The sequence below is a fragment of the Panthera uncia genome, chromosome F1 (genome assembly GCF_023721935.1).
Source record: "Panthera uncia isolate 11264 chromosome F1, Puncia_PCG_1.0, whole genome shotgun sequence".
Lineage (NCBI taxonomy): Eukaryota > Metazoa > Chordata > Mammalia > Carnivora > Felidae > Panthera > Panthera uncia.
In genome coordinates, this window is record NC_064813.1 from 66,072,816 (window position 1) to 66,094,717 (window position 21,902).

General features: G+C 48.7%; 1 protein-coding gene across 4 annotated transcripts in view; it reads right to left on the minus strand.

Annotated features, from left to right (window-relative positions):
- DAP3 (death associated protein 3) overlaps window positions 1-21,902 on the minus strand; it is a 320,245-nt gene that overhangs the window by 5,404 nt on the left and 292,939 nt on the right. For 2 of the 4 annotated variants that reach the window (XM_049634866.1, XM_049634867.1), the window contains exons 2-7: window positions 10,045-10,098; window positions 6,510-6,632; window positions 4,573-4,674; window positions 2,428-2,536; window positions 2,027-2,119; window positions 921-1,051 (exon numbers count right to left, since the gene is read on the minus strand). In XM_049634866.1, the coding sequence (XP_049490823.1) occupies window positions 921-1,051; window positions 2,027-2,119; window positions 2,428-2,536; window positions 4,573-4,674; window positions 6,510-6,632; window positions 10,045-10,086 (600 nt within the window). In that variant the 5' untranslated portion in view covers window positions 10,087-10,098. Of the gene's footprint in view, window positions 1-920; window positions 1,052-2,026; window positions 2,120-2,427; window positions 2,537-4,572; window positions 4,675-6,509; window positions 6,633-10,044; window positions 10,099-10,218; window positions 11,053-17,147; window positions 17,337-21,902 lie in introns of those variants that run through there. The other 2 variants (XM_049634865.1, XM_049634868.1) reach the window with 2 other exon arrangements.

A 21,902-nucleotide genomic window follows, 5' to 3' on the forward strand; every position in this document is an offset into this window, starting at 1 on the left:
ATGGAAGGGAATGCTTTCTAGCCCTTTTCTGCCTAAAGCTTAAAACCAAAACCCACAAGGGATTCTGACCAAAAAGGTCTGGGATGAGGCCTTGGTATCCACATTTATAACAAGCTCCGAAGAGACTCTGATTTATAACCAGAGTTGAAAACTCTTGGCCTAGAGATTGTATCCGAGAATCACTAGAGCAAAGAACCATTTTACCAATACATTTCTGGATTCAAGAAAGACCTCATCTGGAGAAACTTATGTAGCTGAAAATGTGCTTTAGAGAATTTGAGGCTGTAGCTTTGGAAAAGTCAATGAATCCATCTGGACTGCAGGGGGACAGCTCATGGCGCTTCTTTATTTCACACGGACGAGCAAGTTTCAGGTTGTGAGCTGCCAGTAGAACATATGAAAGAAATACAGAATGGCATAGCGATCCCAGCTACAATGCTAGTTTTCCATAGTCTGGTGCTCAAGACACGAAGAAGGTAAAGTCTATTTAAAGACTGTCCGGCATTGGGGCGCCTGGGTGGCTCAGTCGGTTAAGCATCCGACCTTGGCTTGGCTCACCATCTCACGGTTCAGGGGTTCGAGCCCCACTTTGGGCTCTGTGCTGGGAGCCCGGAGCCTGCTTCGGATTCTGTGTCTCCCTCTTTCCTTTCCTCTCTCCTACTTGCACTCTGTCTCTCTTTCTCTCTCAAAAATAAACAATAAAAAAAATTAGGGGTGCCTGGGTGGCTCAGTTGATAAATGTCCAACTTCAGCTCAGGTCATAATCTCATGGCTCGTGGGTTCGACCCCCACATAGGGCTGTGCTGACAGCTCAGAGCCTGGAGCCTGCTTTAGATTCTCTCTCTCAAATAAGTACACTGAAAAATAAAACAGAATGAAATAAAGACTGTCCAGCATCGAGCTTCCGGGAATCTGGTCACCTGACTCAAGAAACGCTCATTTGTAGTTTTGAAATTCTTCAGCCAGATGGAAGCTTCTGCAGGTTGGTCCAAACGCTGCTTGTTGTAGGTGGAGGGCAGAAGACCCCGGCAGCTCTTCACCCAGAGATGAGCTGGAAACAAACACACGTGGAAACAAAGCAGGCAGGAGCTGACTGTATTCAACTCAAAATCCTCTCTGCCTCTTTAAGTGATGGGAAATGGCTTTAGCTTCCCGTATACAGTTGACCATCTGCGTATGACTTCTGACCCCCGAAACTTAACTACTAATTGCCTACTGCTGACCAGAAGCCTTACTGATAACACAGGGTCGATTAACAAACATTTTGGATGCCATATGTGTTACAAACTGTATTCTCACAGCGAAACAAGCTGGAGAAAAGAAAATGTGACTAAGAGAACCATAAGGAAGAGAAAGTACATCTATAAGACACTATTTACTCCAAGAATTCTGTGTGTAAGTGGACCGGCACAGTTTAAACCGTGTTGTTTAAGAACCCACTGCGTATTTCTTGAAGTCTCCTTGCTTCAAAGGGTCACTTTTGGGCTGGCCCATGTGAGATCAGACCTTCTGGTTACAGTCGGGACACGAGGCACACCACGTGGACGAAAGGTCACTGTAGCTTCCTGGCAGTTTTTAAACGTAGTTAGAAAACACGGGTGCTCACACAACACCAAATAAAACGTGGGGTGTATGCAAAGGAAGAGAGTTCTAAGACCCATGCTGACGGCTCTGGAATGCTGATGAACAGCCCGTGTCAGAGTTCCCCCGGCTAATCAGAACTGCTCACTGATGGCAACAGAGCCTGTGCTGACCTCGAAGGAGGGAGCTTACGGTCTTGGGCGCTACATCAAAGTGAGGACTGCTGGGCCAGAATGCTCCATTCTTACTTCAGAAGTTGCCAGGAAGCTTTCACTGAACCTCCTGGTGCTACGCTGACCTCACCATGCACCCCGCTTGTGGCCACCGTGAGGTCATGACTGAGCAGCTCACGCTGGCCTGCATCGGGAGCAGAGGCCTCTTCAGAGCCCCCGTGGCCCCCGGGCCCCATCCGACCACCTCGACAGTGAGGAAAGGAAGTTCTTACCATCCGGAACGTGCAGGATCAGCCAGTCCTGCTTTGCACAGAAATGAATAACATGGCAAAGACTGAGGGTTTTTCCTGTCCCTTTCTCCCCGTCTAAAGCACCTGTGGTTAAGGAAAATGTCATCGGAAAGGACACTTCTGTCAACAAACGGCACTTTTTGAGAGAGAGAACACGAGCAGGGGAGAGGCAGAGAGAGGGAGACACAGAATCCGAAGCAGGCTCCGAGCTGTCAGCACAGAGCCCGATGCGGGGCCCGAACTCACAAACCGCGAGATCGTGATCTGAGCTGAAGTTGGACACTTAACCGCCTGAGCCACCCAGGTGCCCCCCAAATAGCACTTTTTGATTTCCTCTTTCCCCGCGTTGGCCCAAGACAGCTCGGGCAGGCCGGAAAGGATACAGAGAACATACCGCACAGCAGGGTGGGCAAAATTGGTGTTTTTCAGGTAATGCAGAAGCTCCAGGGCTGGCTTCCTTACCATCAGACAAGCTTCACTGAATGTTTTCACCTAATGGATGAGGAAGAGGAGGGGGCGTGGGGTGTGGAACACACTGAGCCTGATGCAGCAGCCAGAGCATCCAAGTGCCTAGTTTTCATTTAGTCACTGAAGAGATGGTTGGTATTGAATTTTTAAATCTACCCATATAATTTAGCTAAAATCTGAAACACACCGTCCCACACCATGTAACACAATAGTCACCTTCTGATTATTTCTATTAGTGAAGCAGATACTACATCATTAATTGAAATCTACAAACTGTCTATAGCTATCTTGTCACACAGCTATGTATACCAGTTAGGATTAATAAAAGTATTAAAAGAATGTAAAATCCTTAACAAAGTGTCTGACACATGGTAAGTATTTAACCAACGTCGTTTTATTTATTTTTTTTTAATGTTTCTATTTAAGAGAGAAAGAGCGGGTGTGCAAGTAGAGGGAAAGAGAGAGAGGGAGACACAGACTCCGAGGCAGGCTCCAGGCTCCGAGCCGTCAGCACAGAGCCCGGATGTGGGGCTTGAATTCACGAACTATAAGATCATGACCTGAGCCGAAGTCAGACGCTAAACCGAGCCACCCAGGTGCTTCTAAATGTTAATTGTTTTAAATCTATTTTTAGCTAATTCTTATTACTGGAACCATCTGGACATTTCTCTGGAAATATATACGTGACAGCTCAGGAGCAGGTGTGACCAGCTGCTGCCCCGCCCATGCTGGACACACCGGCACACAGACATGCCAGAGAACCAACACAGAAAGTTCCGTCCCTGCTTGTCTCTGGTCACCAGGAGTAAGTACTTCAGTGGAAAAATCTGGGAGGCACAGGTGTGCGTGACACCACCGTGCACATAAAGTATTCAACAATGTCTGCTGACAAGAACAAATATCTAACAAGTACTACTCACAAGTGTATCAGATAAGGATTAAAATTGCGTTGGTGTTTTCTGAAGAAATCCTAACCACGCAATTGGACCGGAGAAGGACTTGACGGGCAAGTTCAAACTTAACGGAAAGTGAAACCTTCAAGAACACGATACAGACATTAAAACAGAAATGCCATATTAGGCAATATGACAGAACTAAAGTACACAAACAACGGTGAGGGAGTTGGCCTTCACATAAATGGCAATTATGGAAAGAACGTAGGAGTAATTCTCTGCAGAGCACTGGTGGTCACGCTGGTCTGGGAGCAACCGGAGACGGTTAGCGCTGGGCCCTCACGGCCCTCCAGCTGGAGGCCTCCCGGCAAAGGTCTTTAAACGGTTCAAGTGCCATTACAGGCCACTTCTTCTGGCTGTGCCCTAGTTCCACATTTAAGAGTTTTGATGCCAAGGCTGTCTGTGGCCTAGAATGAGCTCCCTTACTAGTGTCTCATCTCCTCTCTTGAAACAAAGCACACAGAGGGAAAGCCGTCCTCTGGCTCCTGAGCTAAAAATCACCTGCACCATCAAGCCGCCTTTTTCAGAAAGGAACGATCTCTGGGGCTGAGAGTAATTCAGCGGGAGTTAGTCCAAAGGACCAGTTACGCCAACAGACCACGCCTGTAGTTAATCATGAATTCTTTCAGTGTCTGCAGAGCAACCCAAGATTACATCTTCGGGTTGAAGTTACAACCACGAAACTACATTTTCTGAAAACCCAGGAGAATGAAGAACAATGATGCATCTATTCCAAGTATCACTTCTGTTTGGCTCTACATCGTGATTTTGTTTTCTAGAGCATGGCGGTCATTTTCATGGTGTTTTGCTAAGACAGATTTTAAATTTATCATAGTTATTTGAATGCCGAAGTCTCTAGAAATCTGTTAGGTGGGTAACACGAAAGCGGCGCGACAGGTTTATCTGAGAACATTTTTGCCTGCCTCCCGATGATTAACCACAAACAAACGCTGACTTAAAATAACGATAGTCACAGCACTATTCACAAAAGATAGTCAATAGCTGAATTCATCTGTCTTAGATTCAAATTCCATCTTTTATAGTTTTCTACCCATTTAATCCCACCCTCCGCCACCGGCAGCTCCCTTCCCCTCCCCTCCTGAGCACCTGCATGGAAAAGCGAGGAGGCAGGCTGTGGGGGAACAGGGTCCTCATGTCCTGGAGGGGGATGTTGTAGTGGAGACCTTCATGCTGCTCCCCATGCCTGGCCTGCGGAACAAAAATGCAGACAGGTGTGAACGGGGCCAGAGACAAAGTGACGCTTAAATGGAAAGGGCCCACTAGACCATACTAGGGAAACTTCATCTCTCAGGGCTGGGAACGAGCTTTCATTTCTTCTTCTTTTTTTTTGAATAAAAAAAATCTTTTTCAGTTTTTGAAATAGAGATTTATTTTTGAGATAGACTGAGTGGGAGACACAATCCCAAACAGGCCTGCACGCTGTCAGCGCAGAGCCTGATGTGGGGCTTGAACGCACGAACTGCGAGATCATACCCTGAGCTGAAATCAAGAGTTGGACGCTTAGCTGACTGAGCCACCCGGAAGCCTCTAAAATTGTTTTTAGTGTTTGAGAGAGAGAGAGACAGTGTGAGGAGGGGAGGGGCAGAGAGAGAGGGAGACCCAGAATCCGAAGCAGGCTCCAGGCTCCGAGCTGTCAGCACGGAGCCCGATTCGGGGCTTGAACTCAACGAACCGTGAGATCATGACCTGGGCCAGTGGACGCTTAACTGACTGAGCCCCCCACGCACCCCACTGTCTTTCATCTCTTAGCTTAGACAAAAAGTGCTGGCTGGCTGTTGTCCTCAAATCCACAGCGTGTATATAAAGCTGCTCTCGGCCTAAATGACGAAGCCAGTTGCTCGGCAACGTACACCCTACATGTGGAGGTAAGAGACAATTCTTGCCATCTGGATTCTTCCGTGCTGGGTATGGAGATGTTCCAGTCACGTGACAAGATCATCTGCATACCGCTGTTTCCATAGAAACCCCAGAGGAATTGGAGATAAAGGGACTACAGTTACAGGGAAAGCTCAAAAACACTTCAGTGACTTCATTCACTTCTTCAGTTTATTTTCTGCTTTTGAAAGTAGGTGAATGCTAGAGATATAAACAAAACACCCTACTGAGACGGTGTCTCGGGTGATGAGTTCTTCCCCACCCCGTCCACGTGCGCAGCGTGTGTTAAGGTGGGGAGACTCCGGGGGCAGGCCAGGTACAAAAACGGAGAAGAAAAGCTAGTGGTTCCCTTCACATGTAAGCACAGAGCACACGACTAATGGCATTTATGAGAGGCCACCGTAACGCCGGGGAAGGGCACAAATCAGCATCCGGCCTGAGGGGGCCTGTGCCAGAAAATGCAACCCTGGGTACTGCTGGGTACAAACACACTGTGTTCTTCTCAGCACATCAAGTTAGTTCTCCCTCCAGACACTAGGAAGTCCACTCAGGAAGGTGGAAAATAGCACCAGACAAATGGGAAAACTGTGTTCTGTACGTGCCCTACTATGTGATCTTGGGCAAGCAAGTTGATTTCTTTAGGACTCTCCATACCGGGGTCGGTAAACTATGGCTGCGTACCCATTTTTGTAAATAAAGTTTTATTGGCACACAGCCACACCCCCTCGTTTACGGCACACCTAAGCAGTTGTGACCGAGACCACTTTGGCTCATAAGCCTGAAATATTTACTAACTTGTCCGTAAGGCCACGTCTGCCGACCCACCGCACAGCAAGATCGACAACTACCGGCTTAAGTATTCACGCAGTACATGTACTGTGTACCCGCCTTATGCCGGCAAAATCCTGGGCACGAGCAGGCCTCTGCGGCAGGGATTAAGCCAGAACAGGTGTGGACGGGCCCAGCCGAGTGTTAGGTTACCAGAGCCCGGGACGGGGAAGAGGCGCTCTGGGCCGCAGAATTCGGTCTTGAGTGACCGCATAAAGACCTGCCTGGTCTCGCCCGCTTTCGGTTTTCCCGATACACAGAACAATAGCGACACAAATTGTAAGACTTGAAGAAAATCCACATACGCGCCAGCAACTCACCGGGTCCTTCTCACTGGTGCGGGAAACTGCTCTGGGACTATCATCTGGGGCCGGGTTGTCCAGGTGAGCGGCAAGGCTTTGGGGGGCCTGGGATCCCGTGTGCAAAAGGCGTCCAGGGTCCAACTAGAAAAGAAACCGTTTCCATGTTTTGAAGTTAATGCCTGCTACAGAACTGAGGTTTCGAGCCACGTCCGCAACAGGGAAACCGTGGTACACATTTTAGTTTTACGTCAAAAGAACGCTTATTTTCATAATTCTCCGAGTCCAAGCCCGTTACTCATACTCGGACTCTGTTGAGGCTCGTGTTGTGGGGACAGGGCCCTGTCCCACATGGAAGCGGACAAATCTGGAGACCGTTCAGGAGCACAGCACGGCCAAAGCCGGCCGGGGGCAGGGTGCCCTCGTGCCCCCGGCCCCGGCCCCGGCCGGGACCGTCCCCTTCTCATTCGCCCAGTAATCGGGGTTGCCTCTGTTATTGACGGGGTTAGTGCAGCGTTCCTGAGCGAGGGGTATTATCCCACTCTCCGCAGCAGTTCTCCTGCCAGCCGTGCCCTGGAACCATCTCTGGTTAAGGATGTATAATGAGGAATGAAGGAATCCGCTCTGCGGGCAACTTCGCACACGGCTCACGGACACCCCCGAACTGAGGAGAGGTCAGGCTGGGGGGTGATATTCCAGAGACAGATCTGAGCAAATGCTGACTGGAGAACCCTCCCCAAAACTGAGCTTAAGGGTAACAGGCCTTAGTAGGAATGAAAAGATTCACTGTAGGGCTGGAAAATGGAGTTTACGCAGAAAGAGACTAGAAGGGTAGGCTGAAGTCCCCCCCACCGTGGCCGTGGCCGTGATCAGCACGCAGACGCTTTGAGTCTTAATTCGACATGGGCGGGGCACCAGCCATGCTTTCTGATTAGCTGCAGGTTAAACATTTTCGTTGGGAGGACAGATCTTTGGGACTAGGAAAGACAAAGAGGCAATTTAGAGGCAAAAATACCAGCTAGAAAGCTGTCGGGGAACCCAAATGAGTCCACTTTTATGAGGTGGCACAAAATAATCGTTTCAGCCTTAAACTCAGCGTGCCGAGATGGCGCCTTCACCCCACGCGACCGCTTCCCACACGGCACTTGCCTGCAAACCATCTCGGAGACGCAGCGGTGGCAAGAACCAAACAAAACACGTAACGACACAAACAGCATCGTGTGGTGTTAAGCCAATGAGAATTCAGGGTCGGCTACATCAGCACAGCAACCTGAATGATACGCCCTGGTATTGGTACTACTCCGTTTTCTCAATTCTAACCGGAGACAAAGCACAAGGTCTCTAAGAGGAGCAAATAGAAAATTAAAGCTATTCAAGGGCCACAAGGTGGTGGTATTTCTACAAGAATCCTATGATTTTTTTTTTTTTTTAGTTAACTGCTTTTTGCAGCAAATTAAAACCTAGCAAAATGGATTCCTTACTCCTTACAATGTTATACACGGCACCGCCCAGACAGTGTCGTGTTTGCAGGGAAAACCACCTCTGCATGTTCCAGAATGAACATCATGCGGTTCCTGAGCAGAACAACATTCGGTTTTTGAGAGAGAGCACGCACGAGCAGGGGAGGGGGGGCAGATGGAGAGAGAGAGAATCCCAAGCAGGCTCCATGCTCGGCCCAGAGCCGGACACGGGGCTCGATCCCACGGCCCTTGGGTCATGACTCCAGCAGAAATCAAGAGTCGGACGCTCAACCGACTGAGCCACACAGACGCCCCTGATCAAGGTTACTTGAAATCAACCTACAAAAAGCGCAGAATTCCACTCACTGACTTCTCACTGCAGTCTAGCCTCAGGTCTTTCTTGTCGGCCACTGAGGAAGAACAAATTTTACCCTTTAATGTGATTAGCTGAGGCCACAATCCATCCCTCTGAGCCTCGGTTTTGTGTTTTTCATTTTATTTTCTAACGATGGGTTATTTTACCTGCACACATTTCATCACGAACCCCTGGGAAAAGGAGTCCTACAGAAAGAAGGGCTCCCCCTCGGGACCATCTACGCTGTAATTAAAAGGGCGGATGGAAGCGTGGAGCCCTCCTGGCCCGGCTCACACCCATCAGCACTCAGGTCCGGGAGCTCCCTGGGGGCCCCGTTGATCCCGCCCGGGTGTCCCAGCACTGCCCCGCAGCCTCCGTCTATTCGTGACTCCGCCACCGGGCCCTGAGCTCCCGGAGAGCACGGGCCACGACCTGCGGCGCAGCACAGCGCTTGAGGCCACGGGCTTTGCAGCTGACGGACCGGGGATCTGGTCTGGGCTCCACAGCTTCACACAGTGTCACCTGAAGCAACTTACTTAGCCTTTCTAACCCTCAATTTCTGCATCTGTGAAGCAACAATATTCTCTCCGTCCCGGGCCGGCCGTGAAGATCGCAAGAAATAAAGCACTTAGCACAGTGCCCGGCACACGACATGCCCAACACGGCATTAACCATCGATGGTGAAATGGGTCCCCTTAGAGTCCTGTGCACTTGCCCCATGGCAGGTACTGAGAAAATATGTGCTCAATAAATGAAAGAATGGAGGAAAGCGACATAATGGGTCTTTTTTATATATGATTCATTGATTATTTTATTCAACAATCAGATGCTGAAACTCTAAATAAGCAACTTATTTTTGTTATAAGTGACTCCATCTTGGGCCCTTTTTTTTTTTTTTTTTAATTTTTTTTTTAACGTTTTATTTATTTTTGAGACAGGGAGAGACAGAGCATGAACAGGGGAGGGTCAGAGAGAGGGAGACACAGAATCTGAAACAGGCTCCAGGCTCTGAGCTGTCAGCACAGAGCCCGACGCGGGGCTCAAACTCACGGACCGCGAGATCATGACCTGAGCCGAAGTCAGCCGCTTAACCGACTGAGTCACCCAGGCGCCCCAATCTTGGGCCCTTTTAAAAAAATATTTATTTTGAGAGAAAGAGTGGGAGTGGGGGAGAGGCGGAAGAGGAGTGGGAGAGGGAGAGAGGGGAGGAGGGGGGAGGAGAAAGGGGGGGAGAGAGATGGAGGGAGGGAGGGAGGATCTCAAGCAGGCTCCACACCCAGTACAGAGCCTGACGTGGGGCTCAATCTCATGAACGGGGAGATCATGACCTGAACCGAAATCAAGAGTCAGATGCTCAACCAAATGAGCCACCCAGGCGCCCAGCAACTTATTTTTCATAATCATTAATCCAGGTAGACAATAATAAAAGTTACTAAAGGACCGCAACCAAGCTTATTTATCTGTATTTTTTTAATGTTAATTCTCCAACGACAGGGTGAATTCTGGAACACCGCCGTTCTGCTGAGACCGGTTACCTGCGGACTGGCAGGGCGGCCTGCAGCGAAGCGCGTGGCAGAGAAAAGGAATTGTGGCTGCTCTCCGAGCGTCAGCTTGGACACCGAAGCGCTGGCCGGCCGAAGCTCTCCAGAGGACTTCGTTCTGGACACAACGAACCCGTCTCGAAATGAGAAACCCACCCACAGACAGTCTGCACAGAGCTTGCGGCTCAGTCAGGACTCACCCGCCGGGCCCCAGGGACGAGCCTCGACGTCCTGGTCAGCATCGCCGCTGCGACCTGAAACACAGTGGAAAGGGAAAAGTCACCTGGGTGATGGATCCGTACCCAGAATATGTACAGAAAGGGCAGAAGACACAGGAGACTTTTCAAAGGAAAACAAATGGCTACTAAACTCACGGAAAGATTTTCATCCTCATTACAAATCGGGGAAATGTAAAGTAAAACCAGCACAGAGAGCTGCCATTCAGTCAGCATGCTGGGAAAAAGGAGGACAAGAGTGAGCGTCACAGAGGCTGTGAAGCCCTGGGGACACACCGTCACCGGGAGCAGATACAATTATCTTCGTTCATTCATTCATTGGGGAAGATACATATACGTGGTGACACTGGGAGACAGAGGAGGGGAAAGGATCAGCACATTGGGAATAATGCTGACTCCTGAGTGGGGGTGAAGGGCAGGACTGTGCAAAGCACAGATAATGGGAATGATCTACTTCTAATCTGGATAATGAGGACAGGAGTTCTGTTTTACTATTTTTGTATCTTGTGTTTTTTTGTATTCAATCGTATGTTGAAAATATCTCAGAAAAATAACCCTAATCTCTTGGGAGCCGAAAGATGTTTAAAATACTTATATGCAACTCTTAATATAACATAATTAAATCGAATCTCCAGGAACACTTCGCTTCCTTTTGGCTAATAATTTTCACCTTTCTTCCAGCCAAAATCTTTGAAGCCACAGCAGTGCTCCAATCATCCAACCGAGACAGAGCACCTGCTGTGTGTCAGGCCCCGTGAATAAGCTGACCCGGGGGGGGGGGGGGGGGGAGGGGAGGCTTCCCAGGAAAGAGACGAGTTTCAAGTCTACCGTTTAATAAAGATGCCAATGCATTCTTTAATCCAGTCATTCAAAAAACATGTGATGTGCTGCCACACGCCCACGCAGCGCACAATGCACTGTGACGAACCAGACGGGCACGGTCCCTACTGACTTGGGTCCCTTTTACCCGTGGCGTTCCAGGGCTCCTGGGCCGTGTCTGAAAACCACAGGTCGATACGGCAGCAGTTCCCAAAAGGAGTTTGGGTGAATGCTCACTAGTCAGAAAATGCACCGATGCTCTTATGGCTGAGAAATCGGAGAAAAGCTGAACAGCTATTCATTTCTTGAATAATTACAACACGTATTAGCATATTTCACATTTCAAGTCTTTGAGAAAAACTAGGTAAAGATATTTCATTTTAACCCAAATTCACTTGGTCTTCGAACCTTAGTATCTTGTTGTTGCAAATTACTGGTATCACTGTCCTGGATGCTGGTGGAGTGAGGCTGTGACCAAGCACCCAGGCCTGAAGACGAAGTTCTGTTTACGCCACAGGCAGAGGGGAGGCACCCCCTGTTCCCTGCACCCTGTCTGCTCTGGACCCTGCCTCACCCGGCCCCACACCCCGCCCACCTGCTGCCGGCCAGGACCCCACAGAGAGGGGCGAAAGGGCAGGCCCCGGGCTGCTGTCCCCAGAGAGGCCTGCTCACCTGCTGGCCTCTGAGCGGCCATCCAGGAACCCCCAGCATCCCCAGAAACGCTAAGAGTGGCTCACCAGGTCTACGCTATTTATAGAAACAGCCCGCGTGGTTTAGGCTGAATACCCGCTTTCCTTCTGGGAGTCTGTTATTTCAGTAATGCTAAGAAAATAAGGGCTACATGACCCCAAGTTCCAGGCACTGTGAATCTAATCAGTGTCCCTGGCCGCCAACATCTCACGCCGCTGTCACACCTTGTTGCGGAAGTAACTGTGCCCTGTGTGATTCTACTGGGAAAGGACTCCGGGAGGCTGCACCTGGTTTCCTCCACTTTGCCCGGCGTCCTTTCCCTTTGCTCGTTCAGTGCTGTATCCTTTCGCCGCCATAACTCGTAGCGGTAAGTACTACTACGCGCTGACTTTGAAGTCCTCCTAGAGAATCGGAAACTGGGAGTGGTTTGGCAGCTACGACCCCCCGGCATCCATCACCCCCTAACAACTGGCCACCACCCGGTACCCAACACCACCCAGTGCCACCTCTGACCAGCTCCATTTTCTTAACCTCAACTCTCCTCGACCTTCCCCTAAACTACCTCAGCTGTCTGCCTCTCGCACCGCCTTCCCCCATCCATGCCAGCTAACCTCCATGCCAATTCTAACCTTCCACAGCAGCTCATTCCCAGCCCTAAGCCCTCTGCTCAACCTCGACTTTCTCTACTCCAAAACCACTTATGATCCCAACATGACTCCAACAATGTCTGGCCCACGCCACCTGCTTCCCCAGTCTTCCCAATGTGTCCCGGTACAACCACCAATAAGGGACAGCTGTGGGTTGCAGCTTTGGAGGGGGGCTGGGTCCCGGAGAGAAAGGAGCAGATGACATGGTCCTGAGGTCAGTTCTTCCCCTACGTGTGCCTGTGGTCATTGGGGCCATTAGTCTGATCATGATTTAGACAGTACGGGAAATGCTGGTCAGGAAAATGTGACCAGCTCTCTATACCAGGACACTGTCATCTTGTATCCACATTACAACAAGTGGTTTACCAGCTTCTAGCCATGAACTTCTCCAATCCATTTTTTCCACTGAAGTCTTGTTTAAAATCCTTCCGTATTTCCCCACCGCTTTTTTTTAAAGTTTGTTTGTTTATTTATTGAGAGAGAGAGAGAGAGAGAGAGAGAGAGAATATCCCAAGCAGGTTCTGCACTAAGCCTGACTCGGGGCTCAATCTCATGATGGTGAGATCATGACCTTTGCTGAAATCAGGAGTCGGGTGCTTAACTGACTGAGCTACCCAGGTGCCCCTTCCCACTGCTTTTAAAAGCAAGGCTATGTACATGTACACGTACACACACACACACACACACACACACACACACACACACGACTTAGGTAAGAATAACAGAAGTTGCCTTAAAAAGGGGGGATGGGGAATCTCAAAAGTTTGATCTCAAAGCAAATGTGGACTAAACCACATTTTCCAGCTTTTTAAATACCTGTTTGCAGCAAAACTCTTTATCGACAGGCCAAATGAACGCAGAAGGGAGGAATATTTGCTCATTCTACTTTTCAGGTTATACACAAATCAGGGCGTTGCAAGATAAAAGCTCAGAGCCACTCGTACTATGAAAAACTTGAGTACTGACTTCTCCTTTCAGTTTTTTTTCATGTCTTCTGCATGAGCACAAATTAAACACATTGCTTACGACTGGAAGGTACGTAAGGGGCAGATTCCCTATTAAAACCAACTGATTATACAGACGTGAAGAATTATGTGGCTAGATGGTCGTGATGGCCCACAAACATGTGAGTGTATTTGAGATCACGGAACTGTGCACTGAAAAATGATGGTAAATCAGGGGTTGCCTGGGTGGCTCAGTTGGTTAAGCGTCCGACTCGATATTGGCTCAGGTCACGATCTCCCGGTTTGTGGGTTTGAGCCCTGCGTTGGGCTCCGTGCTGGCAGCATGGAGCCTGCTTAGGATTCTCTCTCTCCCTCCCCTGCTTGTGCTTGCTGCCTCTCAAAATACATAAATAAACTTAAATTTTTTTTAATACCTTTAAAAAATGGTGAATTTTATGTTGTGTATTTTACCACACACATGCACACAAATGACTGATGATAAAATCAAAGATAAGTGGTAATTATCTCAAGCCTTCTAGAAGCAAAAATGAAGACAAAAGTCCTCAAAGTTATCACTGAACTCGAACTACGTCCCTAGCATCGTCCAGCTGCCGACATTCCCAGACCCCATGCACTGTCTACTTCTGCTCTTCCAATGTGGAAGTGTCCCCTCTCCAATCCTGTTCTCTGTTTTAATGCAACAACAAATCCCAGAGACAAAGAACTTCTTTACTCTTTAAGCCATCTCAGCTCCCAGGTGCACCTGGCAGGGACACGTCCTCACCACCGTATGCAACGTTCTGAGGCACCTCTGTCGCCAGCATTGGAGCCCTCTTCCCCTCTCTGAGTCTTCTCACAGGGAGAGCTCAAATGCGTAACGAGAAGGAAGTCAGAAAAGGCCTGTACCAAAATCAGAAAGCTCCAGGCTCGGAGCTGTCAGCACAGAGCCCGACGCGGGGCTCGAACTCGTGGACCGTGAGATCATGACCTGAGCCGAAGGCGGACGCTCGACTGACTGGGCCACCCAGGCGCCCCTGATCTATCAGTTTTAGATTTTATAGTTTAAGATTAACTATTCAAAAAAATTCCATCACATCACTGTTTCACTGAGAGTGCAGTTACTTAAAATGACCAAAAACTTTAAAAATATTGTTCCTGTCAAAATCCCAGCAACGATTTTTATAGAAATTGTCAAGCTGACCTCAAAATTCATATGGAAATGCAATGGACCCGTAACAGCACAAATAGCTTTGCAAAAAAGGAACAAACTTGGAGGGTCCACGTTATCCTGACTTTAGAACTTACCACAAAGCCACAGTGAGCAAGACCGTGTGCTATTAGCATATGTCTGTAGACTACACGTGTCTGACCCACACGCCTGTCTGTAGTCAACGGGATAGAGTCGAGAGTTCAGAAAGAGTCCCTTACAGCACAGCTGACTCCGAACACAGGTGCCAAGACAATCCAGTGGGGGGAAAGAAGAGTCTTTTCAACAAACGGTGCCGGGACCGCCGGATATCCCATGTAAAATAATTAAATTGAACTGGGTATTTACCCAAAGAATACAAAAGCATTAATACGACAAGATCCATGCACTGCCCATGGTTCCTGCAGCGTTACTTGTAACAGCCAACTACGGCAGCAACGATAGAGTCCGACAATAGGCCGACGGGTGAAGATGTGCGGCATGTGTGTGCGCGTGCGTGTGCACGTGTAACGGACCGTCAGTCAAAATAGGATGCGATCTTGTCATCTGCAACAACATGGACGGACCCTAAAGTGTATTATGCTAAGTGGAAGGAGAAAGACGGAAACATCATATGATTTCACTTATATATGGAACCTCAAAACCAAAAATGAATAAACAAAAAGCAGAAACAAACCTATAAATAATAAAATCGATGTCTGCTGGGGGGGTGGGGTGAAGGGATGGGCAAAATGAGTGAAGGGAAGCAGGAGGTACAGGCTTCCAGTCATGGAATGAGTACATCACGGGACTAAAACGTACAGTGGGGGGAAGACAGTCCGTGATACTAATGGCTACGGTGACAGGCGGCAGCTACCCTTGTGGAGAGCACAGCACAAACTTGCTGAATCATGATGTTGTACCCCTGAAACCAACGTAACATTGCATCAAACCACACTTCAACTAAAAAAAATAATAATAAGCTGGAAAAAATCAGTAAGGCCAATGGGGCGCCTGGGTGGCTCAGTCGGTTGAGCGTCCGACTTCGGCTCAGGTCATGATCTCACGGTTTGTGAGGTCGAGCCCCACGTCGGGCTCCGTGCTGATAGCTCAGAGCCTGGAGCCTGCTTCCCATTCTGTGTCTCCCTCTCTCTCAGCCCCTCCCCTGCACTTGCTCACTCTCTCTCTCTCTCTCTCTCAAAAATAAATAATAAACATTTAAAAAATTTTAAAAAAATAAGAAAACATAGGAATAAATCTTTGTGACCTTGTATCAGGCAAGGGTTTCTTAGTGACAAAAATAAAAATACATACTTGGACTTTATCAAAAGTAAGAATTTCTGCTTCAAAGGATACCATGAAGAAAATAAAAGACAAACTCCAGAATGGAAGAAAATATTTGCAAATCATATCTGATAAAGGACTTGTATCCATAGTATACAAAGAACTCTTTACAACTCGACAAAGACAACCAAACTCAAAAACAGACAAAGGATTTAAACAGGCATTTCTCCCAAGAAGATATACAATGGCCAAGAAGCACTTGAAAGGGTGTCTAACACCGTAAGTCATTAGGAAAATGCAAATCAAACACATAATGTGATACGCTTTACACTCACAGGACAGCTAACATCCAAAGAACAGACGGTGTTCGGGAGAATGCGGACAAACTAGAACCCTCCTGCGTCGCTGTGGGGCTGTAAGATGGAACCAACTACTCTGGAAAACGGTTCGCCAGCTCCTGAAAAGACTAAACACGCAGTTACCAAACGACCGGGCAATTCTACCACACATCCAGGGCCTATGAAAACACGTGCGCACACGAAAACTTGTTCACAAATGCTCACAGCGGCATTTTCCCTAATAGGCGAGATGTGGGAACAATCCAGATGTGCACCAACCAGTAAACGGATAGAAGCCAAGTGCACGATGGAATATTATTCAGTGATCACAGTGAACGAAGTTCTTATAAATGCTACAACACGGCTGGATCTTTAAATAAAGGAAAACAGTTGCAAAAGACCACCTGTGTCCTACGTTCCAATCACACTGCATAAAAAGTGTCCACAACAGGTACATCTACTGACACAGTGAATGAGATCAGTGGTTGCCGGGGGCTGGGAGAGGGGAGAAGGGAGTGACAAGGAGGTTCTAAAACCAGGTAGTGGTAATGATGACACAACTGTGTGACTACATCAAAAACCCACTGAACTGTGTACTTTAAGGATCCTGACTGTCATGGGTTGTGAATCTTAATAAAGCCATTTACCAAAACACACTGCTACTTAGCCCTATTGAAGCAGCAGCAGCAGAAAGTGACACACACGGAGTACGTGTCAGACTGACTGCGACAGACACCGCGTGCTTCTGTCATCTTACCAGGACAGCGCCCTTCTCGAGCAGCGTACCAGCTGTTGCTGCCCAACAGACCACCCCGGACGCAGTGGCCTCGACCAAGGACCCGTTATTACTGTTGACAAGGCTCCAGCTGCAGGCTGGTTGGTTCCTGTTCTGGACCAGGTGTGGCTATCGCCGGTGGGGGTCCTCATGCTCTGGGGCTGGCTGGCTGGCTGGTCACGGTTGGCCTTAGCTGGGATGACCAACTCTGCTCCACACCGTCTCTCATCCCAGAACTGTCTGACTTGTCACGGGTGGCAAAGGTCCGAGAGAGCCAAACACTGAAGACCTCTTCGAACCTGGCTCAGAACCGGCCATCTGTCCCATTCTGTTGCAGCCCATCATAGGCCAGATCAGATACAAAGGGTGAGAAGCAGAGTTTACCTCTTTGTGGGAGGAGCTGCAAAGTCACAGTTGTTGTGATACATGGAAACCTCGGTGGTGTTAAGAAACGGAGAATCCTGGATGCAGACAGGGTCGTCGGACTTAAGAGCCTACATTCTTATCACTATGCCAGATTTCTTCCTCGGTGGCCTCAATCACTCATCTGTGCAGCTATTTGTTGATCTTGATCTTAGCAAAGAAAAAGTAATTATCAAAGTCGCTTTTATTAAGATTGAACCTTACTTCAGTTTGTAGATATCTTTATTTCATAAAAATTTTCATAAGTACACCGTCTTACACATTTAGTTATAAAGTTAACCGGCGAGAACTAGAAATAGTTTGGATAAAATTCTACATCAGAATTTATGGAACATTTTCTTACACCATACACCAAAAATAAACTCAAGATGGATTAAAGTCCTAAGTGTGAGACCTGAAACCATAAAAATCCTAGAAGAGAGCACAGGCAATAATTTCTCTGCCATTTTTCTAGATATGTCTCCTGAGGCAAGGGCAACAAAAACAAAATTAAACTATTGGGTCTTCATCAAAATAAAAAGCTTCTGCACAACAAAGGAAACAATCAATAAAACTAAAAGACAACCTACTGAATGGGAGAAAATATTTGTAAACAACATACCCAATAAAGGGTAAGTATCCAAAATATATAAAGAACTCTGGGGCGCCTGGGTGGCTCGGTCGGTTAAGCGTCCGACTTCGGCTCAGGTCGTGATCTCGCGGTCCGTGAGTTCGAGCCCCACGTCAGGCTCTGTAATGACAGCTCAGAGCCTGGAGCCTGTTTCAGATTCTGCGTCTCCCTCTCTCTCTGCCCCTCCCCTGTTCATGCTCTGTCTCTCTCTGTCTCAGAAATAAATGTTAAAAAAAAAAAAATTAAAAAAAAAAAAAAAAAAGAACTCATACAACTTGACATCGAAATAATAGCAATAATGATAATCCAATTAAGAATGCAGAAGACGTGAACAGACATTTCTTCAAAGAAGACATCCAGATCACCAAGAGACACATGAAAAGAAGCTCAACATCACTCATCATCAAGGAAATGCAATCAAAACCACAATGTGTCACATCTGTCAGAATGGCAAAAACCGCAAACATAAGAAACAGCAAGTGTTGTCGAGGATGTGGAGGAAAAAGGACCACTTGTGTGCTGCTGGTGGCAATGCAAAGTGGTGCAGCCGCTACGGCCAACAGTACAGAGGTTCCTTAAAAAATAGAAAATAGAATTATCATAGGACCCACTAATTCCAGCACGGAGTATTTACCAAAAGAATACAAAAACACTATTCGAAAAGATACACGCACCCCTACGTTTACTGCAGTATTTACGACAGCCGTATTACGGAAGCAGCTGATGGATGAATGGATAAAGAAGCTATATACACATACAAAGGAGTATCACTCAGCCACAAAAACATGACATCTTGCCACTCACCACAACACGGATGGATCTAGATAGGGGGTGCAATGCTAAGTGAAATCAGTCAGTCAGAGAAAAACAAATACCATATGATCTCACTCGTATGCGCAAGAAACAAAACAAAGAAAAAAGAGACAAACCAAAAAACGGGACTCTTAATTACAGAGAACACACTGATGGTTACTAGAGGGGAGATGGGTGGGGGGAAGGGGACAAAAGGGTGAAGGGGATTAAGAGTCCCCGCCTGGATGGTTCAGTTGGTTGAGCGGACTCCGGCTTAGGTCATGATCTCATGGTTCGTGGGTTCGAGCCCCACGTCGGGCTCTGTGCTGACAGCTGGGAGCCTGGAACCTGCTTCAGATTCTGTGTCTGTCTCTGCCCCTCCCCTGCTCATGCTCTGTCTGTCTCTCAGAAATAAATAAACATTAGAAAAAGTTTTCTTTAATCTAAAAAAACTGCAGCTTGGTTTTGTAATTTGTAAAAAAATTCCAGTACAGTTAACATGCAGTGTTACATTAGTTTCGCACGCACGTATGATACAGCGATTCGAGAATCCTGTACATGCTTCGTGCTCATCATAAGTGGACTTTTTTTTAATGTTTATTTTTGAGAGAGAGCATGAGTGGAGGAGGGGCAGAGAGAGGGAGACACAGAATCCGAAGCAGGCTCCACACTGTCAGCACGGAGCCTGATGTGGGGCTCCACCTACTGAGCCACCCAGGCGCCCCAAAAGTTTATTAGTTTCAGCATCAAATACAATTCAGCTTTTATTTTGTACACACAATATTGGAAACCTTGAGCCACATAAATAGTTGCAAGTGGTAACCGTTTGTAGTATTTTTAGCTTCCACTTAGAAAAGTTTTAGACAAGCAGAACTACCAAGATTCATCTTTAATGAGTGACAGTATGTGGAAAGGGATCTTTTCTCTGAGCGGGTCTCAACAGCGGACTTAACATTCAGTCACCCACGTTGTAAACAGATGTGCCGTCCTCCAGGCTTTGTTGTTCCATTCCTAGAGCACAGAGTAGATTTAGTGAAATTCTTTTTTTTTTTTAGTTTTTATTTATTTATTTATTTATTTATTTATTTATTTATTTATTTATAAGAGAGACAGAGATAGTGTGAGCAGGGGAGGGGAAGTGAGAGCGGGAGTCCAAGCAGGCTCTGTGCTGCCACCAAAGAGCCCAACGTAGGGCTCGAACTCATGAACTGTGACATCATGATCTGAGCAGAAACCAAGAGCTGGACACTGAACTGATTGTGCGCCCCAGGCGCCCCAAGATTTACCCAAGTCCTTACGGGCCCCAGGAATTTGGGGAAGGTCAAGGAGCTTCAGCTTACAGTCACCAGCCGCGTTAGCCCCTGACAAGAGTCGGCCCGTCCTTCGAAGCTTGGGAACCCGGCCCTGACTTGTCCCGTCTGGCCGCGAGAGTCCCGGACGGCGTCCCCTCCCAACATGAGACTGTTCGGTCCACACTGAAGATCTGTTGGTGAGCGTGGCCACCCTGGTGAATTCTCTCAGCTGGATCTTCTGGAGAACTTGCCGCGGCTTCTGCATCGGCCCCGGATGCTTCTCCCTGCGCTTCTGTGTCGCGCGGGCGGCTTCTTTCCCGAGACCTCAGGACCGGCCTCAGCCAGCGTCTCGCTGCGCCCGTGCGGCCTCCCGCCCTCGCTCGGCCTCCGCGGAACGAAGACGGCGCGGGCCTTGCTCTGGACCGGGCTCTGGACCGGGGACGTGGTGCGTGCGATGCTCCGTCCGGACCACTCGGACTTTGTCCGCATCGGCAGTAAGGCCGTTTAGCTTTCTCGTCATCCGCGTGTTCCCTGGAACAGCACTCCTCATTTCCTTCGAGAACCTTCCCTCGCGTTCACAACTTGGCCAAGCGTCGGGTGCGGGAGGCCTAAGCGTTCAGTGTGTCTGGGCCTTGGACGCGCCTTCCCCCCTGAGCCGAATCGCCGCCAGCTTCCGATTTCAAGCGACGGGCGCGAGACTCTGCCTTTCACTGCACACTCAGCGCCGTCGTAGGGTCAGTGATCGGCCTAATGTCACTGCTGCCGTGTCTCAGGGAACAGGGCGGCCGAGGAAGGGAGAGAGTCGGGGCACGGCCGTCGGCGGAGCATCTGTCAAGTTCAGCGTCTCACAGGGCACCGCTCGTGGTGCCCCCCACACCATCACAGCAGTAACACCAAACGTCACTCGTCACGGATCACCACAAAAATGTACTCCTGGGAGAGGGCTAGATACCGTGACAATCACCACAACGTGGCACAGAGACAGGAAGTGAGCGAACGCAGCTGGAAACACGGCACCGACAGACGCGCTCCCCGCAGGTTCCCGCAAACCTTCCGTGTGTGGCACCGGGCCGGCCGTGGGAGCGCAGCCAAACCGGGTCTGCCTGCGCTGAAAATGCCCGACGCCCAGACCGCATCTCAGACCAACTAAAGCACAACGGCTTGTAGGGACACCTAGACTTGGCAGTTTTTAAAGCTCCCCAGCTGGTTCCACTGTGCGGGTAGGAGCGAGGAGTGCCACGCAGATGTCCCGGCTGAGGGAATGTCGACCTACTGAGCGCGGGGCCTCTGGGTATGGTTGTCCCACCAAGGAGACACGCAGTACGTGTGTCATAAGGAGACTGTCAAACGCCTTCCTTTAATGAAGACGTGATATGCATAATGGCATTACTGTGACCTCCCACGCTAGGAATTCAGACGGAAAGGATACTCTGCCATGACTTTGCTCCACCGAAGCTAGACTGATTTCCTGCCAATCAGCAATTCTTTTTCCAAACGAGTGTCTCCCAACTGGGGCAATTTTGCCCCCCGGGGGACGTTTAGTAATGTCTGGAAGCATTTTTGGTTGTCACAGCTTGGGGGGAGAGGGGGGGAGGACATCTAATGAGCAGAGACGAGGGACCAGGGACCTTGCTAACCATCCTGGAATGTGCAGGACAGGCTCGCACCACACATCACCCAGCCTCAAACATCAACAGGGAGTACTGAGGTTGAGAAAGATTGTTCTAAATCTCGAATCCTACAGGAAAACTCTGGTTAAGACTAACGTCACTGCTTTTGTAATTTGTTAGAAAACACAGAACCTGTCATGCTGCCTTCTGTAATCCTCATTGGGCCTACTTCCCCATGTGTGGACCCTTAGAGGGGCATTGGGGCTACAGAAGTAGAGGAGTTTCTTCGAGACGCTGACGACGACGACAAACTCCCGCAGGCCCCAGTTTGCCGCAGCGCGCACTCGGTCCCCAAATGACAGGGGGGCGAGGGCTGATGCAATGACACGAACTCTCCTGATGCAGAAGCAAA